This window comes from Pristis pectinata, chromosome 5, assembly GCF_009764475.1.
Source record: "Pristis pectinata isolate sPriPec2 chromosome 5, sPriPec2.1.pri, whole genome shotgun sequence".
Taxonomy (NCBI): domain Eukaryota; kingdom Metazoa; phylum Chordata; class Chondrichthyes; order Rhinopristiformes; family Pristidae; genus Pristis; species Pristis pectinata.
This window is the reverse complement of record NC_067409.1, coordinates 45,636,159-45,662,685: the sequence shown is the minus strand read 5'-3', so window position 1 is coordinate 45,662,685 and position 26,527 is coordinate 45,636,159. Positions and strand designations below refer to the sequence as shown.

General features: G+C 39.2%; 1 protein-coding gene across 12 annotated transcripts in view; it reads left to right on the top strand.

Annotated features, from left to right (window-relative positions):
• Positions 1-26,527, top strand: part of tpk1 (thiamin pyrophosphokinase 1) — a 254,012-nt gene that overhangs the window by 111,974 nt on the left and 115,511 nt on the right. For all 12 annotated transcript variants that reach the window (XM_052016641.1, XM_052016649.1, XM_052016650.1 and 9 more), the window contains one exon: positions 6,965-7,111. In XM_052016641.1, coding sequence (XP_051872601.1) covers positions 6,965-7,111 — 147 coding nt within the window. The remainder of the gene's footprint in view (positions 1-6,964; positions 7,112-26,527) is intronic.

Sequence of the window (26,527 nt, the reverse complement as noted above, 5' to 3'; positions counted from 1 at the left end):
AATTGATCATTACTTCAGTAACTTTTGGCATTGCCCATGCTGTATTCACTGTTTGTATGCAGCCTCCTCTACTTTCTCAGGGCTAAAGTCAATATTATAGAGCATGGATACTTGCAGGACACCCAGCAGTTCTGCACAATTTGTTGCTTTAATTCTCTGTCCTACACCCCCCTCCCCCCCCCCCACCTCGCCACCAGCTGAACTCTCTATACCCAGCATCCAACACTGTTCCATAGAAACTCAATAGAATTGGTGAAAAGATTCTCAACTTTCAGTCAGAACATTGCAGCCATCTTAATGTAGTAGTGACTACAACAATTTCAGATAATAGTTCACTTATCTCAATTATTACTTGTTTGACACCTTTATTTCTTAGTTTGTCCCTTTGTCATTCCAAGCACTATCATTCTTTTATAGTTATTTTCTCTATCCCTCCCCTCTATCGTGGACCTTCCTTTTACTATTTCCTTCCCTTGCCACTTATTTTGCATTTTCAAACTTGTAAATGCTCTAATCTTTTCCACCTGAGAACAAGTCTTCAGCCTGAAACAATAAGTTTCTCTGCCTACTGACTTTATTGTCCTGCTGAACATTTCCAACATTTCTGTTTTAAGTACAGGTTTCCAGCATCTGCAGTATTTTGCCTAAAACAAAACCTGAATTGTAGCCATTAGAAAAATCTTTATCAGTTTAACAACAGTTAGGGATTATTAATATGTCTGTTTGGTTCAATACTAACAAGCATGATTCATTTACTTACTGATATTTAGGAAGCTTGTTTAAGTTTGAGCTCAAAGATTCTATGTTATTTCCCAGAGGCAATGATTATGCTGGATAGATAAAGTGAAATTGGGAAAGGTGAATCATGAAACTGTTTGTCCTGCACATAACAGGTAAACAAGAGCATGATTCCACAAACCTGTCCTGCCATTTGTTAGAAGCACATTTGATATTTTGTCTCAAGTTCACTTTCTGCCCAATCCCTATGCTGTTCTTTTAGTGCCCAAAAGTCAGTCTCAGCTTTGATATAATGACTGTGCACCTACAGCTCTCTGGGGAAAGAAGTTGAAAATGGCTATCCCCTGATTCTACACTCTATAACTCCATGAAATAGCCTTTTGACATCTAACATGTCAATCCCTTTCTGTGTCTTGTATGTTTCAGTGAGATCCTTTCTTATTCTTCCAGACTCGGTCTGTTTGGGTCAGTCTTAATTTCTCTTCATGGAACATAGAGTCTGCCAGTGCTGTTCTGTGGACCTCATATTCTGTCACTGAGAAACACCACTCTGGAAACTCTCCAAGTAGCTTTGACAACCAACAAAGTCCTCAACCAAGCTTTGCCAGCTATGAAAATGGTTAGTGACTTTAAATATTGCTGTATGACTCTGACATTAAGGAACATTTATGTACTATTAAAATGATATAAAGAATTTAAAACATTGAAATTTATTTGTTTTTAATAAATTAAATCAACTAAAATATTCAAAAACCTAAATAATTAATAGTATTAAATAAGTGCTATTTTTGCCACCTTATCTTTATTCCTAGGAGTCCAACAATCCCCATTAAAGTTAATGGGCTCACAGATCCTGAGCAAAGTTAAACCTGGCACTGGATCTAAAAGCTGGTTCCACAGGGAGTCCAGAGGCAAAGTAATTTGAAAGAGACAACAGTGCAGTTGGTGAATACATTTGAGACTGACATTTGGCAACACATGCATGGAAGCCCTGGTCTTGCTGACATTTACCAGCAAAATCTGTGCCAGTTATTAGCATTGTATTAACTCTTTTATTTTGTAATGTATTCTATTTAAATTCTAGTCTATGAAGGGAAAAATCCTTCTAAACTTAGGTTCCCTTTTTTGGCATTGTACCCGTTCCATAATTTGCATCATTGGAGTGAAATCAGTAATGTTGCCCATGGTTGACATGAAAACCCTGGTGGCATTTCTCTGTTGTGCCTTTGGGATGGCGGGGGGGCGGGGCAGATATAAAGCCATTACCTTTGTCAGGAAAGTGTACAGCTTAACCAAGGGATTCCATATCATTCACCTGTTAAATGATGGAAGTGATATCTTCAACACATGGTCATGTCACTTGACCTTTCCCTCATGCCAATGAGCGACTTGGAGTACATTGTGAGCTCAGTTAGGAGTTCAGAAGGTTTGGTAAAGAATAGTTTGTCACACGTTGCAGCAACAACTTGCTGATAAAAGGTGGGTAAATACCATGCCAAGTGATGCATCCCATAATGCTCCTGCCAACCTGGTGAGGGATAGGCAGTTGGCCTTTCTCTGGCCATCAATTTTAGTGCAAGGACAGAAAGAATTGGATGAGGAATAAATCAATAACATCTTATCATCAATGCCTTATGAGTTTGCTCAGCCATTCAATGAGATTGGATGATTCTTGGCTTTATAGGACCTTCCTTGCCTGAACAACTTGCCCATTGATTAAAAAAATCAATTAGTCATGGTTTTACTTTGAATATGTTAAGTGCATAATATACCTTGCCCTAATTATTTTGTAAAATAATTTTTAACATAGTCTCTCGACATCTGACCCTCACGCTTTCTCCCAGTTAATTGACATGGAATGAAAACCTAAAAACTGCAAATGGTATAAATCCAAAATAAAAACAGAAAACTCTGGAAACACTTAGCAGGTCATGCAGCATCTGTGGGAAGAGAAATTTTAACTAAGTTTCATGTCTGAGACTCTTCATTGAAATTGGGAAAGAGAGTGAACAAATTAGTTTTCAGTAGCAATTAAGATGAGAGAAAAATGGGCAGAACAAGGGAATATCTCTGGTAAGATGTGACCAAATAGGTAAATGCTCCAATTAGAAGTACACATTACACAGATAAAGAAGATAACTGACATGGAGCCCTTGTGATGTTTCAAAGCTTCCTCTTTTTCTCTTGGAACAAAGGAGATTATTAAATAAATTACTGTGCATAGTATTGGGGATAATTCATTGGTGTGGATTAAAAATTGGTTAGCCCACAGAAAACAGAGATTAGGTATAAACAGAGCATTTTGGGGTTTGGAGGCTATAGGGTATTGCAGGGATTGGTGGTGGGACTCCAGTTATTCACAATCTATACCAATAATTTGGATAAGGATTATAACCAAGTATACAGATGATACAAAAACAAGTGGCAGTGTGGATTGTGAGGAGGATGCAGTGTAATTTTAGGGGGATATCGACAGGTTAAGTGAATGACTATAGATTTGCAGATCCACTTTGCTGGAAAAAAAAAGGCAAGCGGAGTTTTTTTTAATGATGAGAGATTGAAATTTGTTGGTGTTCAGAGGGACCAGGGTGTTTTTGTACAAATTTAACTGAATGTTAATGTACAGCAGCAATAAGAAAGACAAATGGTGCATTAGCCTTTATTGCGAGAGGATTTGAATACAGCAGTAGTGATGTGCTGCTCCAATTAGATAGAACCCTGCTGAGATCACATCTGGAATATTGTGAAAAGATCTGGTCTCCCTAAATAAGGAAGGATATATTTGCAATAGAGGAAGTGCAGTGAAGGTTCACCAGATTGATTCCAGGGATGACAGGTTTGTTGCATGAGGCAAGATTAAATAGGCTGGTCCTGTGTAAAAAAAAAAGAGAAATTATCTCATTGAAATGTACAAATTTAAGGGCCTTGACAGAGATGATGCAGTTTTGGGGTATTTACAATCAGCAGTCACAGCCTTAAAATAAGAAATCAGCCATTCAAGACCAAGGTGAGATGAAATTTCTTCACTCAGCAGGTAATGAATCTTTAGAACTCCTTACCCAAAATGGCCATGGAAGCTCAGTGGCTGAGTATATACAAAAGAGAGATCAGTAAATTTTACAGCATTGTGACCATTGTTGTTGAACAACTGCTAAGTGATGATATCATATAATCCCCACCATATATAAAGTTAGAAAGTATTAACGTTATTTGCCTTGTATAAGTGGTTGGCAGCAAAACTGAAAAGTGGAGAATAAAGACATTCTCATGAACACTCTGGTACCTCAGCTAAAATTGCATTACAGCTCAATTTTCTGGCTTTTAATTTACTCATGTGGGAGTCATCAGTATTCTTATGAGGTGAGACAGGACAATAAAAATTGAGCCCTTACAGCCTGCAAATGTGTGCATTCCTGTTAGTCACTCTTTCACCACTCTCCTGAAACAATCAGTGCTATGTCTGACTACACTGCAGTGCAGAGACACTTAGCTCCAATACACTAGATGTACAGTTAGCAGCATAGCTGAAATACATTTATTAAATACTTCAATTTGACTGAAATCAGTGGAGCTTTTAAAACATTAACTGGGGAAGATTACATAATTAAGATAATCACACTTTAAGGTGCAAAAAGCTTATTGAATTGCCCAAAATAGTGAAAATGCTTAATATGTGTAAGTGGTGCCTTTATAATTGATGTCTAGGGTAATGGAAAGGTGATATGGGAAATTGCTTAGTGTAGATGGCTGCATACCATAAACATGGGTGATATAACTGCTGGGGACTACATTAAAAAGGGTTCAGAGAAGCAAAGGTATTACTTAAGGACTTTGGGGAGTAAGTTATGAAGACAGATTCACAGAATTAAATCTATTTTCACTGGTTGACAGAAGATTGAGGGAAGCACTTAATTCAGTTGTTAAAATAACCCAAATAACTGGATAAAAATAACGGCAATATCTATTTAATCTAGACAATGAATTCAAAAAGTTGGAGCATGTACAACATTAACTAAGAGCATGTAAGATTTGAAGGAATTTCCCATAGACTAGTATTTAAATAGAATAGATCTCAGAATAAGACTTACTACAATGCCAATTACACAGTCCCAGATATTGTTGATAAATGTCAGCGAGACTGGGATTTTCAAACAAGTAGCCAAATGTCAAAGTCCCAAATGTACTCATCAATAGCACTACCTTATCTTTCAACACACTCCCAAAGGAATCAGCTTTTAAATCCAGCACAAGGACTAACCTGGTGCAAGATCCATGAACCCATTTGGGTTCCTGGGAATAAAGGTAAGAATGTAAGTTCCTTATTTTTAAAGAAATACTTAAAACTTGTTTCATGTTATCAAGTTAGAGGTTTTAAGTATTTCGGTTGATCATATGTATTTAAACAATTAAATTTCAATGTTTTAAATTCTTTTCAATAGTATTCAATTGTTTTTTGATATGAGAGTCATTCAGCAAATTTAAAGAAACGAACCTCTTTAACAATGGCAAAGCTTGGGAGAAGGCCTTGTTGGCTGTCAAAGCTGCGAGGAGAGTTTCCAGAGTAGGCTTTCTTGATGACAGCCTTTGAGGTCCACTGCTGATCAGAATTGCACTGGTGGACTCTGCATCACTTGCCAATCATCAGTATGATGGGGAGATCACATGACCCCACTGACCTCATGCTCATAGATGATTGTTTCACAGATGATTGACATACCACATCTATATCCATTCTGGGTGGGAAATAGGTGAAGTGTAACTTCTACATTAATCGTTAGCCAAAATACCTCTACCTTTGTTAATTGATCAAACAGTTACATAAGCAGCATTAACCAACTGTTCTCCTACTCCCAGCCTCCACTGCCAGTGTCCCATACTGAGCCAGGGATTCCAGAAAAATCTGGGGTCTCACTCAGCCAGAGGTCTCTTGCCGTTGAGACAGCCATTCGTAACTACCCTGACTTCAAAAAAAAAGACACACCTGAGAAACGGGGTTTTCATGTCAATCATCTGATAACAAGCCATCAGCCTGAAACAGTAACAGTTTCTCTGCCCACTGATGTTATAGCCATGCTGAACATTTCCAGCATTTCTGTTTTAAGTACAGGTTTCCAGCATCTGCAGTATCTGAGTTAGAAGTGTTTAAAACATAGGTTTTAAAAAACTTAATGCAAACGAGGTGTAACTTGTGCCTTAATTGTAAGCCAAAATACCTATACCTTTGTGAATTGATCAAACAGTTACATAAGCAACATTAACCAACCTTTCTCCTACTCCCAGCCTCCACTGCCAGTGTCCCATACTGAGCCAGAGATTCCTGAAAAATCTGGGGTCTCACTCAGCAAGAGGTCTCTTGCCATTAAGACAGCCAGTTGAGCTGAAAAATCTGCCAATGCAAAGTCTGGGAGATTTCACCTCCCATCGATGTTGGGAAGCACAGAACATGACAACTAGTGGTGATCAGTTCAGTGACCAGTGTGGAGGACCAACCTTGACAACTGGTGGTGGTCAGTTCAATTACCAGTGTGTAGGGCAGACCTCAATAGTGAATAGTGGTCAGTTCAGTGACTAGCAAGCAATCAGGCTCCTGACTGAAAATGAAGGTAAGTCCTGGCAGTTAGTAACAGCTATTCCATGGATCAGAAAATCCAAGCTCACTTTTAACACCCCACCCCACAGACAAAGAACACGGAGGGTCAATGAGGTCGAAATATTCTGGAAATTTCCTCTCCGTCCACCCTGTCCTTTTTTCAGGATCCTTTGATTAGAGTTGTGTTATGTGAAATGCTTTTGTAACATGGTACCAGCAAAAGGAGTTGTACAGTTTCTGCTGAGCTGTAACAAATTATTCACATAAAAGAAACTGCATCACATACTTCAAAGCTTCGGAAACCCACAGTTTGATTTATCTCTGAGGAATAATTATTTCTACTATAATACATTTAAAGTTTTAGATCATAGAATTACATTAATAAGTCAAGACCTCCACAATTGGCTGGAGTCTATGCATTTGAAATCACAAAGAAGCTCTGATTTGAATCTAATTGCTTCTTGCATTCTCCATTGAGAACTATAAGTCATTGGTTCTGGCATCATAAATTAAAGTCTTGTTTTATATGAAAGTTTAATACTGGGTCTATATGTACTGTACCTGAGATGAGAACAACAGGAGAAAGATGTTAAGGAAAGAAAGATTAATGAAAATACCTGTCATTTTTGGGGCTAGGTTGATGTTGTGGTCGTACTTGGTGGACTTGGCGGACGCTTTGACCAGATTATGGCCTGTGTGGAGACCCTCTTCCATGCTGTGAAGATGACTAAGTTACCAGTTGTGATAATTCAAGGGACTTCCCTGGCATATTTACTCCAGCCTGTAAGTATTTAACTGTATCTGTAAATTGTTCCTAAGATAAAGCTGATTGGCAAAACTCTTCAATAAATTACTTTTTGCCAGGAATTCACTATCCTGCAGTTTTTCATTGATGACAATTTTTCTAAATAGTGGTGGATTGCTTTTCATGCTTTTAAATGGTGTCATCTGTCTATGATCTATGAACGCTATTGCGCAGTCATTTAAGAAAACCAAACCACTGAAAAAAGCGTAATTCAATAGCCTTTTGCTGACCTGTATTGTGTCAAGAATATTGAATACCTGAATGCAGAGATAACTCAGGGAATAGGGGTGAGGCAGATAGGGTTTGTAGGAGAGAAGAACAGCAAGTGTGAGGCACTTTCAGTGATTCAATTTAATGGAAAAATGGGTAAACTGCAGTGTGTACTAATGTTCCCAGCATTTTGGAATCCCAAAATCCCAATGGAATCCCAACATTTTCACCAAGAATTTATTGAAATTTCATTAACTGCAATTTCCAATGCGATAACAAGAATATTCTTAGGATTCTTAGAGATAGGATCTATGGCATTTGGAGAATCATGGTCTGATCAAGGACAACCAGCATGGCTTTGTGAAGGGCAGATCATGTCTCACAAGCCTGATAGGGTTCTTTGAGGAGGTGACCAGACAGATTGATGAGGGTAGTGCAGTAGATGTAGTCTGCATGGATTTTAGTAAGGCATTTCACAAGGTTCCACATAGTAGGCTTCTTCAGAAGGTCAGAGGGCATAGGATCCACGGAAGTTTGGCCATGTGGATTCAGAATTGGCTTGCCTGTAGAAAGCAGACGGTTGTGGTGGAGGGAGTGCATTCAGATTGGAGGGCTGTGACTAGCGGTGTCCCACAAGGATCTGTTCTGGGATCTCTGCTTTTCATGATTTTTATTAATGACTTGAATGAGGGGGTAGAAGGGTGGATTGGCAAGTTTGCAGACAACACAAAGGTCGGTGGTGTTGTGGATAGTGTGGAGGATTGTCGAAGATTGCAGAGGGACATTGATAGGATGCAGAGCTGGGCTGAGAAGTGGCAGATGGAGTTCAATCTGGAGGAGTGTGAGGTGGTAGACTTTGGAAGGACAAACTTGAAGGCAGAGTACAAAGTTAATGGCAGGATTTTGGGTAGTGTGGAGGAGCAGAGGGATCTGGGGGTCCATATCCACGAATCCCATAACGTTGCCTCACAGGTGGATAGGGTAGTTAGGAAAGTTCATGGAATGTTAGTTTCATAAGTCGAGGGAGCGAGTTTAAGAGTCGCGAGGTAATGATGCAGCTCAATAAAACTCTTCTTAGACCACACTTAATGTACTGTATCCAGTTCTGGTCACTTCATTATTGGAAGGATGTGGAAGCGTTGGAAAGGGTGCAGAGGAGATTTACCAGGATGCTGCCTGGTTTAGAGAGTACGCATTATGAGGAGAGACAAAGGGAGCTAGGGCTTTACTCTTTGGAAATAAGGAGCATGAGAGGAGACATAATAGAGGTGTACAAGATATTGAGAGGAATAGATAGAGTGGACAGCCAGCGCCTTTTTCCCAGGACACGAATGCTCAATACAAGAGGGCATGGCTTTAAAGTAATGGGTGGGAAGTTCAAGGGAGATATCAGAGGAAGGTTTTTTACCCAGAGAGTGGTTGGGGCATGGAATGAGCTGCCTGGGGCGGTGGTGGAGGCAGGTACGTTGGTCAAATTCAAGAGATTACTAGATAAGCATATGGAGGAATTTAAAATAGGGGGATATGTGGGAGGAAGGGGTTAGATAGTCTTAGGCGAGGTTTAAAGGTCAGCACAACATTGTGGGCCGGAGGGCCTGTATTGTGCTGCACTGTTCTATGTTCTATTGCATTTGGAATAAAGCTAGTTGCTGAATAGACAAGAGTCTGCACCTTAAGCAGACTTAAAATTGTTACCGGTATTGCCCTTCCAGGATTTGCAACATATTTACACATTTCCTTATGACAGAAAAGGAGGCCATTCAATCTATTGAATCCATGCTGACTCACAGTAACTTGTTCTCACTACGTTCCCATCAATTCTCCCATCCACTCACACGAAGGGCAATTTACGGGGGCCAATTTGTCTTCCAGCCTGCACGTCTTTGGCATGTGGGAGGAAACTGGAGTGCCCAGAGGAAACTTGCACGGTCACAGGGAGAATGTACAAACTCCACATGGACAACACCAGTAGCACAATTGAAGTGGGGTTGCTGGAGATGTGAGGCACTGGCTCAGCTAGCTTCATCATTGACACCCCAAAGGGCTGGTTTGAGTGAGAAATAAAACCTAGGAATAATAAGTTCAGTTCAGTAACTCTGCTGCTACAACTATGTTAGTGGTACAGGCAATGAAATTCAAGATTGCCAGTCATCCTAATAATCTTGTGTCTAGAAATGTTTAGTCACCTATGTCTGTATAATTATCAATCCTCTGTGTGAGTAGAGAATTACTTACATAAAATGTATATAAATCTAGTTAAAAGAATCAAGTAATTGATTGGAACTATGGAAAGAAAACCTCAGACAAACAGTGATTGATCTCTGAAGAGATTAATCCCATTGATACCAATAATAAGGTGCAGACTTTCTCTTCAATAATACTTCCTTGGCTCATGTCCAAGACTGTAAACAATGGAGAAAAGCAAAGTGTAGGATTTGCAGTTGCAAATAATATCCCTGGAATGTTGTCATATACCAGAAGCTGAAACTTTATGAAAACCAGCCAATTGCATCAAATCATTACACCAACAAGATTTAATGCATTTTTCATTGCTTTTGTTTCCAATCTTTGTGTTTTTCTCCCTTCAAATTCACCAATTCATAGGTTCTGTAAGGAAAAGAAAAATAGTACAGATGCTGGAAATTAGAATTTAACAGAAAATGTTGGAAATGCTTAGGAGATCAGGAAATCTGAGGAAAAGTCATTGACCTGGAAAAAACCTTGTTTTTCTCTTCACAACAGGCACTGCCTGCCCTGCTAAGTAATTCCAACATTTTCTGTTTTACTGTGATTCTTTAAATATTAGAGAGCTAAGTCAGTACTTTATAAAGAGAGACCTTTCAATCCAGAATAACTATTCTGTTGCCAATACTGTGGCCTTCCATAATTATGAAAGTGAAGTTAACTCTTAAATATTCCAGCACCTTGAAAGTTATGATCTTTCATATCCATATTATTTGTATTTTCCGGTTTTTGACCATTTCAATGGTAACCTTGTTGTCAAGATTTGGGTCAGACCCCACTGAATACTGGAAAATAGCAAAAGCAATTCCTTTTTAAAATAGAAGTGTTTAATTATAGGTCCATGTGCTTATAATTGCTTATGAAACTATTTAAAAATAGTATTGAAACATACCTTGAAGGTCATTGTTAACAGTGGAGAGACCCACATGCGTTTAGAGTCAGAACTTCTGATGTTAATTTTAATTACTAACCTTGTCGATAAAGGTAAAAGAGTGGATGTGATTTATCCCACTTTTTATAAGGCAAGCACAACACTTTTTCACAGAAGAGATAATGAGACAAAGTGCAGGCCAATCAAACAGATGGAAATGAAAAGAAAGCACTTGTGATGTAATAAAGGTATTAACTTCCATAATGGCCAGAGCCTGCAACTGCTTGTGGCCTCGGCGCATGCTGTCTATCGTTCTGTTTCTATAACAATCAGCACAAACAATTTGTGTTTCCACAGAAAGGTATTGACCAGAAATGGTAACTCTTGTTTTCCTCTTCACAGTTGCTGCCTGACCTAGTAAGCACTCTCTGTTTGTATTGCATTTCTATAGCCCCTTTAACCTTGTAAAACACCCCAGGATGCCTCACAGAAACAAAATTTAACACGTGCACACTAAGCCACAATAATATCACGTAACAGTATGTGACAGCTAATATTTGAAAACCCTCTATCATCTACAGATATTACAGGTATTGTCATAAATTATTGACATCATAGATTGTGAAGTGAAACAACATGAAAGGGGAATTTTCAATTGTATGTTGAAAATTTGTGACCCACTTTACTTGCAAAATCAACTAAACAAGTATAGTAAAATCAAAATACACAAAAACTTAAGATACAGGAAATCTTAAATAAGTGTTTTTAATCATCAGGTCAGATAGCATCAGTGGAGAAAGAAATTCAGTTAGTGTTTCATATTTCAGGTGAGTGAGCCTTCAATAGATGAAGAGTCATTGACCTGAAATGTTAACATTGTTCCTTTCTCCGCAAATGCCGCCTAACTTCTGATTGATTCCTTCATTTTCAATTTTTATTTCACATTTTATTTTATGTTTGTCATAACCTTTGTTTGGCTTTTCTTCATAAATGCCTGCCACTGCCAAAATTCATTGCTACTTTGATGTTAGCATCTTCCTGAAGGGCTCAGTTATGAACTTTCTTAACAAACCTTTTGCTGGTAATTAGCAGACTGAATAAAAAAAATCCCATCAACATTCTTCATGTTATGTTCTTGTGTTTGCACAAGATCTCCCTGGTCTGTACCATAGCTTCTTACTGCCATAACCAGCTGACCCTTCGAGGAGCCGAAAATCTTTTTATTTGATTTTCACCATTTACTTAATGACTCTCTCTGCCTTCCAGCCATAGGACAAATGTGACGCATAAAAGACATTTTTCAAATCTTCATTGCAGTCTGGGTAAAATGTGTGTCAAGCTTGAAATGAATGTGAATTGAAGGGTCTTCTCTTTCAACTCAGTTTCTCTTGAAAATTGCCTGTAGGCCACTGTCAGTATTTCACTGAGGCCTCTGCTAACTTATGTACAGCAGTTTGCCATAACGTACTTAGAAATAATTTACAACTGGAAGCTTAACTGAATGTAAGAGATGTGCTATTTCCGAAAGTTATTGCAGCCACAAGCATGCCAAAAAAGAATTCTAAATGCAATGAGAAAAATATTAACATATATGAAGACACATTTGCAGGGATTTTATACCTAACTTTGCTGCTGGAACAGTAAAACATTTTCAATTTGAGATTTTAATGTGGCTTCACTTAAGAGGGTGTGCTCTTTTTGAGAGGATTTAATTTATTAAGGGAGCATCGCTCCAACGATGCACAAGTTATTTTTTAGCTGCAATGAAATTTCATGTATTCTGATTACTCCCCACCTGATAACTCACTCAGGTGGCCATCCCTCAAGTACCAGCTGTCTATTCAACTACAGAGTTGTCACAGCTAAGTCTGATTCTTTCCTACCTCACCTTCCCATTAAAGCCACTGGATCCAGCAGTGAGGAACATGGATGCAGGCTATATTTTTTTTCTCCTCCCCAAACCTAGAGCTAAGGTCAGTTGTTGCATCGCAATATTTGCATTAATCGAGTCTAATCCACCGCAGACTTGGCCTTGATCCTGGGACCATCGGTCTCGATAATTCAGTGCAATAGTGGCTTCACCACTAGGCTATCATTTTACAGCTGCAGCATCATGAAGAAAAGTACAATGAAATGTAATCTTCCGTTGGGTACAGAATACTGATTCTTTGAACGTAGGTCAGTAAAACTTTTTAAACTTTGGGAAAGTGAGCAGCATGATGGTGCAGCAGTTAGTGCTGCTGCCTCACAACTCCAGGGACCTGCAACTTATTCTCTCTCACACCCAGCAGTTCCTGTGTGGGGTTTGCACATTCTCCTTGTGCCTGTGTACATTTCTACCAGGTGTACTGTTTCCTGCGACTTCCTAAAGGTCATTTGGCTACTGTAAACTACCTCCTAGTGTAAGCAACTAAAAGGAACTGATGGTGTGAGAAAGAATAAGTTGCAGGGCTTGTTGAGAATGAAGTGATGGGATTGTTCTGCTGGGAGCAAACACAGAGCCGGTGAGCTGAATGGCTTATTTCTATGCCAAATAAAAAAGAAAAGAAGCGCTTTCCTTCAAATTTCTGCCCTCAACCCCTCCCTTCCCGTTGTATTGTGCTGATTCATACTGGAGAACCATTCTCTGGTTGATGACAACTCCCTAAACCTCATCCAAATGGTCATGTGTGAGCTTTAACACTATCATGGGATGATTTGATCATCTCAGAGACTGTAATTAAAAACCACTACTCATTTCAGGACATTTTACACACACCTTCCAGGACAAGTCATGAAACAGTTCCCTGTAATTTGCAGCCAAGATAATAGCAAGGCTAATTCAGATGGAAACTTAAATCTGAAGGCCCAGTATTTGCTTCATGCAGAACTGGCAATATAGGAACATAAGGTAAATAAATTGCCAAGCCAAGTTAGCAATCTTATTCTTAAAGTGGTGGTGATCTTTGGCTTTGGACCATTTTCCTGTGGAAAAGAAAGTTAATTGTGAAAAATTCTGCTGTTCATCATATGGAACGCAAATCAAGTTTCGGAAGATAATTCTCATGGAGTGAGGTGGCATCTGGCAGTGAGCAGAGGAACATAAATCTTTGATGGTAAAGGGTATTTTTAAAAAAAAAGACCCCCAAAGTTCATCTATTTTTCAGGGCTTAGTTCAGTTCTATTTTCTAATGTATGGAAATGTTTCCAGTCTGTGTAGCCTACGCAAAGTTGAATTGAATGGCAGTGATGAGTAACTTTTTATTAAATCTTTAAGTTCAAGTAGGCTGGCGCTGTAAAGATGATAAGCAACAAAATTTTGATTTGCAGAATTTATTGTAATTCATGCCACTAACAAACTACATTGCTAACGATGTAAATACAGGTCAATCAATTATTCACTCGTGTTATTAAATGACATTGTGATGAATTGTTCTGCTTTTGTACAGTTTTTTTTAATATCTTGTAGTATTACCTTTCTGTTAAAAATAACTAGTTTCACTTTGCTGAAAGGCACATAATGCACAAGGGCAAAATTCAGTCATCAGACAGAAACCAAGCCCTTCTACAACTCAGGTACTACTGCTCCAGTACTAATGAACGTGAATAAACACCTGTGATTTGATTTAGGCAAATGTAGTTTTTTTAAATCAGTATTATTACCAACCTGTTCAGTCAAAGTAATGGACATATGTCTGCCCAAAGTGAGTGCAAGCCACAAAAATAAATTGTCATTTCTTGTATAAACTCAGTAACAATAGTGCAAAAGTTGTACCAGCTAACACAGAGTAACATGGAAATTATATTTTGTGGATATTCCAAATATATTTCTTGTGTCCAACTTATAGATCCACTTTATGTCTGTATATATGAATGGAATAATGGAAGGACACAAGGGAAGGATTGCTGTTTGCCACTGTCAGCTCCTGACCACCTGACTGGTGAAAAGTGACATTTTGACAGACTATGCTCCTCCATTTACAAACTACAAATCAGTTTTCTGAAGTAAACTGAATCAGAAATAATATTTCACTTGATGACAAATTTTCCCCAACTCGCATATGCTGTTTCAAAATGTAATATTTAGGAGCCTCAGCAGTTCTCTGCAGTGCTGCAAACAACTTGCATCCTTGAATAAATACTTTTCCATGGATAACATCTGACTGCACAGCATCCATAGAAACAAACAACAATTTCCATAAGAAGTTCCAATACACTTCACGTGAACACTATCAAACAAAATTTGACACTTGTGCAGTCAAAATTGACTTAAAGGAAGTTTAGAAAGATATTTTAAATAAAACAGATTTGCACACACAGTTTTCAAAGGGACACAAAATGTGTACAAAGTGTTTTTCCAACATGTACATCAGATTCAGATTAGATTCAGATTAGATTATTGTCATATGCACCAGGGTGCAATGAAATTCCTTGCTCACAAGAAGCTCACAGAGTAAACAGTACACATGGTGATAATGAATACAGCGACGAGTGCAAGACAACAGAATGGTGTAGAGATAGTAGTGCAATCTGAAGTAATTGGGAGGTGTTTTATTATTGTCACATGTACCATGTTACGGACTCAGTGAAAGTCCCTTTAAGATAGAGAGTGTGTGTGTATGTGTGTGTGGGGCGTGCTTACATCAATAGAAGATAAAGGACGTAATGATGTTGTTGAAGAAGGCAGAAGAAGAAGGAGAGAGAGAGAGAAGGGAGAGAGACACCAGCCTGCTTGTTTCCTCTATCGATGGATGAGAAACAATAACTGTGTTTGCCACTGAAATCCATGTATGGAAGTTGGAAGTAATCCGGTGGAGTTCACTTTGTTGCTGACCTGTAGAAGGAAACAGGTATTTGTGTGTGTGGACGACCACGGTTCGGATGCTTTTCGGGGTGAGGAAGTCACTACCGAGTAAACACTGAAGTGTCGTTTGGGTTCCATCGTGGAACATTTGGATTTCGTATGTACTCTCTCTATGTTTTTCTACATCTACATCTTATCTTCAGACAACGGTGGTTGTTGAAGAAGCCCTTGCTCATGTTTCACCTTATGGCTTGCGGAACTGAACTTTAAGAACCATTCAGGAACTGGGAGTTTTGGACTTTGTCACACACACACACACGAAGAGTTTAGTTTTGGGGTTAACGTTCGAGGTTTAACATTTTTGAATTCTAACATACTAACATTTTTTTTTAACTTTTATTTTACGTATTATCATAAGTAGTGATTAATAAAATAGTTTTTAACACTGAATCATGCTCAGTGTGTTTCTTTTGTTGTTGGTTTGTGACAAAATTGGGGGCTCGTCCGGGATAGTTCCCAAGGTTAACGAGATTCGTCTGGGATCCAATCCAAAGATTAACGAGTGTTGTCTGGGATCGTTCCCCAGATTGACAAGATTTGTTCGGGATTCAATCCAAATTCTTTTTAATTGGCTTGTGTGTGTGGAAACCAGCAGCAATGGATATTAAGGCATTTTTGGAGTCACCAACCCTAAAGGGATTGGAGGTGGCGAAAAAGGATGATTTGATAAAGATTGCTACAAAGCTAAACCTTACAGAAGTAAAGCAGTCTATGAGAAAAGCAGTTATTCATAGAATGATAGTTGACTATTATTTGGAGAAGAAGGTGTTTGAGAAGGAAGTGTTAAAACAGTTTCCTGGCCGTGAAATAGCAATTTCTGAGGCACAGGTGCAGATAGCAAAGATGGAGTTAGAACAAACACGACTGAAGTTCGAGTTGGGACAAAAAAAGATAGAGGCTGAACGAGAGCAAAAGAAATTAAAGGCTGAACGAGAACAAAAGAAATTAGAGGCTAAACGAGAGCAAACCCAGTTAAAGATACAGGCTGAACGAGAGCTAACTCGGATGAAGATAGAGGCTGATCTAGCAATGAAGCAGATGGAATTGAAGAGGATGGAGCTGGATAGTGAGGAAAAGGAGAAACAGAGGCAGCATGAGTTACAAATGAAGCGTAGGAGTTTGGAATCTGATTCTGAAGATGGTTTTTCAGCCAGCAGGGAGGTTCGATTAGTCCCTCCTTTTGAAGAAGATCAGGTTGATCAGTATTTCCAACATTTTGAAAAGGTGGCTGTGAGTTCAAACTGGCCAAGGAAAGGATGGGCTCTTATGGTACAGAGTGTGATTAAAGGTAAAGCTCAAAAAGCTTATTCTGCTTTGTCTGCTGAGGATGCAGCTGACTATACCAAGGTAAAACAAGCTATTTTGAAGGCCTATGAATTGGTCCCTGAGGCTTATAGACAAAAATTCAGAGACTTGAGGAAATCTGCAGATCAGACTTATATGGAATTTGCCAATGGAAAGAGAATATGTTTTGAACGATGGTGCCTGGCTAAAAATGTAGATGGGGATTATGATAAATTGACAGAATTGATACTGGTGGAAGACTTTAAAAGATGTGTTCCAGCTGAATTAACAACATATTTAAATGAAAAGGCAGTGGAAACTTTACAAGAAACTGCTAGGTTGGCAGATGATTATGCTTTAACCCATAAATCCAAATGGGGACAACCTAAAACCTTTCAAAAGAGTTACAAAGACAATCCAGGTAAACCGGAGATTAAATTGGGAGGTAATCAAAAAGGAAAAGATGAAAAGAAGCCAGGGCTGGAGAAACCTGTTGAGCGTACTTGTTATTACTGTAGGAAACATGGCCATGTGATATCTAATTGTGCCCTTTTGAAGAAAAAGAAGGAAGCTGGGCCCAATGCTTGCTTTCAGGCAATTAAAAATCAAAAAGGTTTAGGAGATGCTGTTAAAGACCAGTCCTTGCAAGAGGGAAAAGCGGAAAAGTTGGAGGAGGTGAAAAAAGAATTCCGTTCGTATATCAGAGGGTTTTGTTTCACTGAATGATGAGTCACCCCAGGTGCCAGTGAAAATTCTTAGAGATACTGGGGCTTGTCAATCTCTCTTGCTGGACAGTGTTTTAAATTTTGGTGAAGAAAGTGACACTGGTGAAGTAAATCTAATACGAGGCGTTGCAGGTGAGACCATGTCTGTCCCTTTTCACAGGGTGATTTTAAAGTCAAAGTTCGTAGAAGGACCAGTCGAGATAGGGATAAGACCTAGTTTGCCAGTGGAAGGAGTTTCGTTGTTATTGGGAAATGACCTTGCAGATGGAGAAAGTGATCCTGTGGTACGGTTAACAACCAAACCAAGGATTGATGAGTCTGAGAATGATCCAGATGTTTACCCATCATGTGCGGTGACTCGAGCTAGAGCTAGAGAATTAGCCAAGACAGACAGTCCGGTGCAGTCTGATGTAGTTCCTTGTGACAGTCCTAAACAGGAAGAAAATTATGATGCCTTATCTGAGACTTTTCTGTCTTCACTGGAGGATCAACATCCTTACAGTGAGCCTGAATTTAAAGATTTGTCTTTGTTGAGGAAGGATTTTATGGTGGAACAACACCAAGGATTGGGACGAAGGCGTTCATTTACTTTTGTTTGCCGTTAGAGAATCAATCCTGGAGTCAATAGGATTTAGTCCGTTTGAGCTTGTATTTGGACATAGGGTGAGAGGACCTTTGGAGTTGTTAAGAGAGCAATGGGTTAATGAGGAAGTGCACTTGAGTCTGTTGGACTATGTCCAAAAATTTAAAACTCGGTTGGAGAGAGTCTGCCAGCTAGTGAGAGAGAATTTGAAAACAAGCCAGATAAGAATGAAGACATATTTTGATAGACGTGCTCGGCCTAGGACATTCGCAGTGGGGCAAAAGGTGTTGGTATTTTTCCCTAGCCAAAATAATCCCTTGCAAGCTCGTTTTTCTGGACCCTATGTTATTGAATCTCGAGTGACTGATCTAACATATATAATCAAAACACCAGATAGACGCAAGAAAACACAACTCTGTCATGTAAACATGCTAAAACCTTATTATGAGAGGGATTCAGTTGTGGCCTTGGTGGATGGTGTAAAGGTTGTTTCTAGAATGCCTGATGTTGATGTTGAGGAAGGCCAATTTAGACCAAATATTGTTCCATTGAAACTAAAAAACCAAAATATCATGGAGAACCTTGAAACGAAGTTGGACCATTTACAAGTTTCACAAAAACAACAGATGAGAGAATTAATTTTAAAATTTAAAAATCTGTTCCCAGATGTTCCAAACAGAACATCGATAATTACCCATGATGTTGATGTTGGGGATGCAAAACCAATCAAACAACATCCATATCGAATGAATGTGGAAAAAAGTAAACTTGTTGATCAGGAAATAGAGTACATGTTGGAAAATGATATTATTAGACATTCTACTTCAAATTGGAGTTCGCCCTGTGTTATTGTACCTAAACCTGATGGAACTGTTAGATTTTGCACAGATTACAGGAAAGTGAATGCTGTAACAAAGTCAGATGCTTACCCTATTCCTAGGGTGGATGATTGCATAGACAGAGTGGGAAAGGCAAAATTTCTTACAAAGATTGACCTATTAAAAGGGTACTGGTGTGTTCCATTAACAGATAGAGGAAGGGAGATTTCAGCCTTTGTAACCCCTTCTGGATTGTATGAATACAATGTTTTGCCATTTGGAATGAAAAATGCTCCGGCAACATTTCAACGAATGATTAATTCAGTGATTCATGGGTTAAAACATACAGATGCCTACATTGACGACTTAGTGACTGGGAATGATACTTGGGAAGATCACATCTCTGCGTTAGAAAGGTTGTTTGAAAGACTTTCCAAGGCTAACCTTACAGTTAACTTGGCTAAAAGTGAATTTGGCCATGCCACTGTGACGTATCTTGGTTATGTTGTAGGTCAAGGCAAGCAAGCTCCTGTTCAGGCAAAAGTTCAAGCAATATCTGAGTTCCCTATTCCCACAGGTACGAGGACTGTTAGAAGATTTTTGGGAATGGTTGGATATTATCGAAAATTTTGTAAAAACTTTGCTGATATTGCTCTTCCCCTAACTAATCTTCTGAAGAAGGGAGTAAAGTTTGTCTGGACAGATTCTTGTCAAGAAGCATTTGATAAGCTGAAAGCCATTTTATGCTGCCATCCTGTGCTCAAAACACCTGACTTTGAAAAGCCATTTTCATTAGCAGTAGATGCCAGTGATGAAGCTGCAGGAGCTGTGTTGTTGCAGAAGGGTGACCTTGATGATATTGACCATCCTGTAGCTTACTTTTCAAAGAAATTTAATGAGCATCAAAAGAATTATTGCACCATAGAGAAAGAATTACTGTCGCTTGTTTTAGCCTTGCAACATTTCAGTGTATATGTTTGCACCGCTCAGAAACCATTGACTGTGTATACAGATCATAACCCATTGGTGTTTCTGAGCCGAGTCAAAAACAAGAACAGAAGGCTGTTAAACTGGAGTTTAATTTTGCAAGAGTTTGATCTCATGATAACTCACATTAAAGGCAAAGATAATGTGATTGCTGATTGTCTTTCTCGATGTTAAATGGGAAACATATATCTGTACTAATCTGATAGAATGTAGTTGTGTAGCATGATAATTATTAACATTACTAACTGTATGCGCGGTTAAAATTTTCTTGGGAAAAATTTTTTTTTTAGGTGGGAGGTGTTACGGACTCAGTGAAAGTCCCTTTAAGATAGAGAGTGTGTGTGTATGTGTGTGTGGGGCATGCTTACGTCAATAGAAGATAAAGGACGTAATGACGTTGTTGAAGAAGGCAGAAGAAGAAGGAGAGAGAGAGAGAAGGGAGAGAGACACCAGCCTGCTTGTTTTCTCTATCGATGGATGAGAAACAATAACTGTGTTTGCCACTGAAATCCATGTATGGAAGTTGGAAGTAATCCGGTGGAGTTCACTTTGTTGCTGACCTGTAGAAGGAAACAGGTATTTGTGTGTGTGGACGACCACGGTTCGGATGCTTTTCGGGGTGAGGAAGTCACTACCGAGTAAACACTGAAGTGTCGTTTGGGTTCCATCGTGGAACATTTGGATTTCGTATGTACTCTCTCTATGTTTTTCTACATCTACATCTTATCTTCAGACAACGGTGGTTGTTGAAGAAGCCCTTGCTCATGTTTCACCTTATGGCTTGCGGAACTGAACTTTAAGAACCATTCAGGAACTGGGAGTTTTGGACTTTGTCACACACACACACGAAGAGTTTAGTTTTGGGGTTAACGTTCGAGGTTTAACATTTTTGAATTCTAACATACTAACATTTTTTTTTAACTTTTATTTTGCGTATTGTCATAAGTAGTGATTAATAAAATAGTTTTTAACACTGAATCATGCTCAGTGTGTTTCTTTTGTTGCTGGTTTGTGACAACCACGATACAGTGAAAAACTTTGTTTTGTATGCCATCCATTCAGATCATTTCAAAATATAAGTACATTGAGGTGGTACAAAGGGAAAAGAAATAACAGAATGCAGAATAAAGAGTTACAGTTACAGTGAAAGTACAATGCAAGTAGACAATAAGGTGCAAGGGCCACAGCAAGGTAGATTGTGAGATCTAGAGTTGAACTTTATTGTACAAAGGGTCTGATTGTGAGCAGGATAGATGCTGTCCTTGAGCCTGGTGGTATGTTTTCAAGCTTTTATATCTTCTGCCCAATGGAAGGGGGGAAGAAGAGAGGATATCTGGGCTGGGAGCGGTCTTTGATTATGTTGGCTGTTTTCCCAAGGCAACATGAAGTGTAGACAGAGTCCATGGAGGGAAAGCTGGTTTTCACATTGGACTGAGCTGTGTCCACAACCCTCTGCAATTTCTTACAGTTTTGGCCAGAGCAGTTGCTATACCAAGCTGTGATGCATATGGATAGGATGCTTCCTGTGGTGCATCTATAAAAATTGATGAGGGTCAACAGGGACATGCCAAATTTCCTTAGCCTTCTGAGGAAGTAGAGGCGCTGGTGTGCAATCTTGACCATAGTGTCTATGTGGTTGGACCAGGACAAGCTGTTGGTGACATTTATACCTAGGAACTTGAAGCTCTCAACCATCTCCACCTCAGCACCATTGATACATGCAGGTGAAAATAACAGAATAGCCAAGAGAAATAGAATTAAGAATCCAAAAATGTGGCAGCACCACTGGGAAGGTGATGTGAAAGAGGTGGTTGGTTCAGAAGTCTGATTGCAGAGGGGAAGAAGCTGTTAAGTCTGGACGTCCAGGCTTTCAAGCTCCTGTATCTTCTGCCAGAGGTAGAAGAGAGGAAAGGGAGTGGCAAGGGCAGCAGTCATCTTTGACAATACTATTAGCCTTCCTGAAGCATCTTGTGAAACAAAGCAATTCCCTGGTTACAATCTAAAAATTCTATGTTTTAATGAGCTTATTGCTCGTTATTCAAATCTCCAGAGAAAATTGCTCTATTCTAATCAATCAGCCTTTCCATCCAATATAAGTATATCCTTCCTGAGAAGAGAAGCTAAAAGCTCTACAGGGTACTCTATCTCAGGTTTTTTTCAAAGCTTTACTTAATTGCAGCAAAACATCCTTAATCTAATACAGCAGCCCCTTTGCAACAAAGGCTAATTACCACATACCCTTTAACATACCATTGTAATGCTAACATATATAATTCTAATCATTTACCTGGATGTTAACATTTTGTACTTTGTACATTACGTCCTTGTTATCCACTAACATATTATCCACGTCCTTGCAAGGTCAGCCCAAGACTCCGCGACAGATTCTTCTTCGGGAGGCACCAAAGGAGTAGAGACATGTGCCTATATTTGCAAGGTTGGTCTGGTGTATGGCCGGAGTCAGGGTCTGGAGTGTGGGTTGGATATGTTGTTGCAGTTGGGATCTGGAGCATGTGCTGGATATTTGGCTGGAGCTGGAGTCCGGAGTGTGCCCAGAGTCAGGGTTCAGATTATGTATACTGTATGTTTCAAACTGATTTGGCAAGCTGAACAATATAAGTTAAAACCTATTCACATACAAGTTGTTATGTCCATGGAGCGCCCATTGCTAGCGGTTTAAGTGGTAATATGATGACACTGTGTGTACCTGTTCTAGAGTCTTAAACTTATGCCAAGCTTTAAGTCTTACAGGTGTGTATCAGTTGCCTCACTTTAGGGAGATTATTACTGTATCAACCTATAATGCAAAGACTAATTTACTGAACTACTTTAGTCTCTTTTCTGAAGGGGTTTAGCTGTCAGTAATCACTGTTTCGAGCTGTGGATCTCCCCTCCCAACCAAAGAGGAGATGCTTCCATCTAACGAAACAGATTAAGCACAGCTATTTATTTAAATGGGGCACATTTATTCGAGGAGTAAATTCTAACAGGGATTATAATTCTACAAAGGATTTCCAAACACAAGTGCAATTCTTACAAACTAGAAAAATATACCAATGAGTTGCAGACGAACAAGCCACTTGTCGCAGAAAGAAGGCTCTAGGAAGAGATCTTTCTTGGGTTGAGGCTGAGGAGTGGACTCTATGTCTTCATCTCTGTAACTCCTCCCCACCCTTACTGCCTTCTAATATTTAAATGGATAATCTTACAATTCTTCATTTGATACTCTATGTGCCATCTTCTTTTGCATTCTCTTCGCAGGTCCTTATCTCTTTGCAGCAACTTTCCATCCTCATTTACTCACCTAGTTTTGCCTTGTTGGTAAATTCAGATACATTTTACTTGGTCCTCTCGTTTACGTTACTGATATAGATTACTAGCAACTGAGGCCCATAGAGTGATCTCCGTAGCACTTCATTAGTTACACACTGCAATCCTGGAAATGACCCACATTATTAGTCTCTCTTTTCTGTCTGCCATCTGATCATAATTACACTATAAATAAATGATGCCCTGAGGCCTAATCTTGTGTAACAGCCTCATATGTGGCTTATTACTCAAGGTCTTCTGGAAATCCCAATATCCACAGGCTGATCATTTCTGGCCTGTCCAGTAACATCTCCAAAAGCAAGTGACTTAAGTGTCCTTCAGGCTTGTCTTTCAATTGGGTTCTTATGCAATCCAGGCCACTTCTGTGCTCAATTTCTGGCAGTGTCTCACAAATTACCAGGTTTATTTAATTTTTACAACCTGTTGCAATAGAATTTAAGCACACAGTTACTAGTATCATAAAACAACCGTCATTAAAAGCAACTTTCTTCAGCAATGCCATCTGATGAAATTTTGTTTTTGGCAGAACTTAATTTAAAGTTGTAGCTGTTCTACTTTTGTCCTTCACCAATACTTTGGTTTCACAGTATTCTAAGTGAAGATAGAGCCTCAATAGTGATAGTGTTGGGGAATATTTATCATCCAGCCCCTTTGAGAAAGAGTTCAGCAGAGATGCCATCAATTATCCCAATATTAAATGAGGATTGGTGTCTTGAACAGAGTGATACTAACATACCATAATTAAATGTTGGGAATGAAGTCATTGCATATTGCAGCATATAACCTTTTGGTAAGGAACAAGGTAGGGTGAAAAAGAGGAAATGCTAGTAGTGGAAACTATCCATGCTTGTTTTGGAGCCTAACGGTAGAAAACCTAAACGAACATGATGATTTTTTAAGCTATCTAAGTTGTGGAGGATGAAGATGTAGAAAACAGAAACAAAAACAGAGAGTTAAAAGCAATACCTGGGCTGGATCATAATGGGATATTGTGTTGCAATTGCACAAGGCATTGATGAGGTCGCATTTGGAATACTGTGTTCGGTTTTGGTCACCCTGGTATAGGAAAGATGCCATTAAGCTGGAAAGAGTGCAGAGGAGATTTACGACCATATTGCCAGGGCTCGAGGGACTGAGTTATGGAGAGAGGTTGTGCAGGTTTGGACTTTATTCATTGGAGCATAAGAGAATGAGAGGTGATCTTATAGAGGTGTATAAAATCATGAGGGGCATAGACAGGGTGAATGTACAGTCTTTTTCCTGGGGTCGGGTAATCAAGAACTAAAGGACAAAGGCTTAGGGTGAGAGGAGAGAGATTTAATAGGAACCTAAGGGGCAACTTTTTCACCCAGAGGGTGGTCAGTATATGGAATGAGCTGCCAGAGGAAGTGGTTGAGGCAGGCGCATTAATAACATTGAAAAGGCACTTGGACAGGTACATGGACAAGTAAGGTTCAGGGGCCAAACACCGGCAAATGGGACTAGGTTTGATGAGAATCTTGGTCATCATGTCCAATAGGGCCGAAGGGCCTGTTTGTGTGATGTACGACAGAGTTACAGAGAGAGGTCAAGCAGGCTAGAACTTTATTCATTGAAGCATAGGAGACTGAGCGGTGACCTTATAGAGGTGTATAAAATCATGGGGGGCATAGATAGGGTCAATGCACACAGTCTTTTTCCCAGGGTTGGGGAATCAAGAACCAGAGGGTCATGAGTATATGGAATGAGCTGCCAGAGAAAGTGGTTGAGGCAGGTATATTAACAATATTTAAAAGACACTTGGACGGGTACATGGATAGGAAAGGTTCAGAGGGATATGGGCCAAACACGGGCAAATGGGACTAGCTTAGATGGGCATCCTGGTCGGCATGGACCAGTTGGGCCAAAGGGCCTGTTTCCATGCTATATAACTCTATGACTCTATAATGGTGGCAAACCAGCCAGTCCATAGAAAAATCAAGGCCAGCTGCAGTATGTATATTAGCATATTCCATAATTTTGAGCTGCATTGACTGATTCAAAATGTCTGATAAAATTTGTAGAATATTGCAACGCATCTGCCCTGCTGTGCTACTGAACTCAGCACTGAGTCCAGTGGAAGTTCCATAAGACACTGAGCTGAGGGGTCAGACACATTTTGTATCTAGCCCCCTAGCTTTACACCAGCCATAGCTGGTGCATTGAGTGTAGCCCTATTCATTTGTACAGGGTCACCAATCCACACCAAAGTAAGTGACAGATTTTTTTAAAACTTTATTTTAATTAATGTTAATTTACTTAAGTTGATTGTGGTTGTAATTGAATTTATTGGTTTTTAAAATAAAAACAGAAAATGCTGGAAATTGTCAGCTGATCAAAGCAGTATCTGTGAAGAAATAGAGTTAATATTTCAGGTTGGTGACTTTTTATCATAACCTTCAGATCACATGGTCATCAATCTCAAACATTAGCTCTGGTTCTTTCTCCACAAACGTTGCCTGACCTTCTGAGTATTTCTAACATTTTTCTGTTTTTATTTCAGATTTCCAGCATCTGCATTTTTTGGCATTTTGATTATTGTGGTTTATTTTTTAATTGTTGTTAATAGTAATTATTTGAATGTTTTATCAACCATTTCTAAGCATCATTTAGAAACTGTGGAAACAGCCTTCTGACTGAGATGGGTACAATTACAACATTTAAAAGATATTTGGACAGATAGGAAAGGTTTAGAGGGATTATGTGCCAAATGCAGACAAATAGGACCAGCTCAGTTAGGCAATTTGGTCAGCATGGATGAGTTGGGCCAAAGGGCCTGTATAGTTCTATGACTCCATGACAGCATGAACTCTTAGAAGGCCATCAGAATGGTCCACAGGCAGAGCCACAGTTTGCACCACCTGTCTTAATCTTTCTGTCTTTTTGCAACAGTCTGTGCCTTTCCTTAGAGTTTACCACACCCCCTACCTTATCTGCAACTAGGGATATGTTTTCTATATCCGGGTTAAATGTTGAGGTCCCAGCACCAGTCTCTGGGGACACATTTTGTCACTGCAATTCAAGAATGCCTCTCTTCTCTACATCCGATTGCACAACCCCTTTCTTACCTCTTCCGCAATACTCACTCGAATTCCTTGAGGCTCAATTTTACTCGACAGTCTTTAGGGGACTTGAGTCTGCTCTGAGCAAAGGTTCTGCAGCAAATGTGATCAGTTTAAATCAAGACATTTGTCAACCTTGAAACATCAGGAGGAAAGGAGATTTTTGGTGGATGTATAAATTTAGATACATTGCTTTATTATTTATTAAATGCATACATTTTGGATTTAAACTTCTTAGACTGCTCTACTGCTCATCTGAAAGCAAAACGCTCTACTTATTTTGCCATTTATTTTGGTGCTGCAGCATGCCCGTGTTTCTCACATAGGGAAACCCTGCTTTAATTAGTCTTATTAATGTGCATAATTTCTCATAAAATTGAGGGGAAATTACACAAGGTGAGCAAAGTGACTGGTAATAA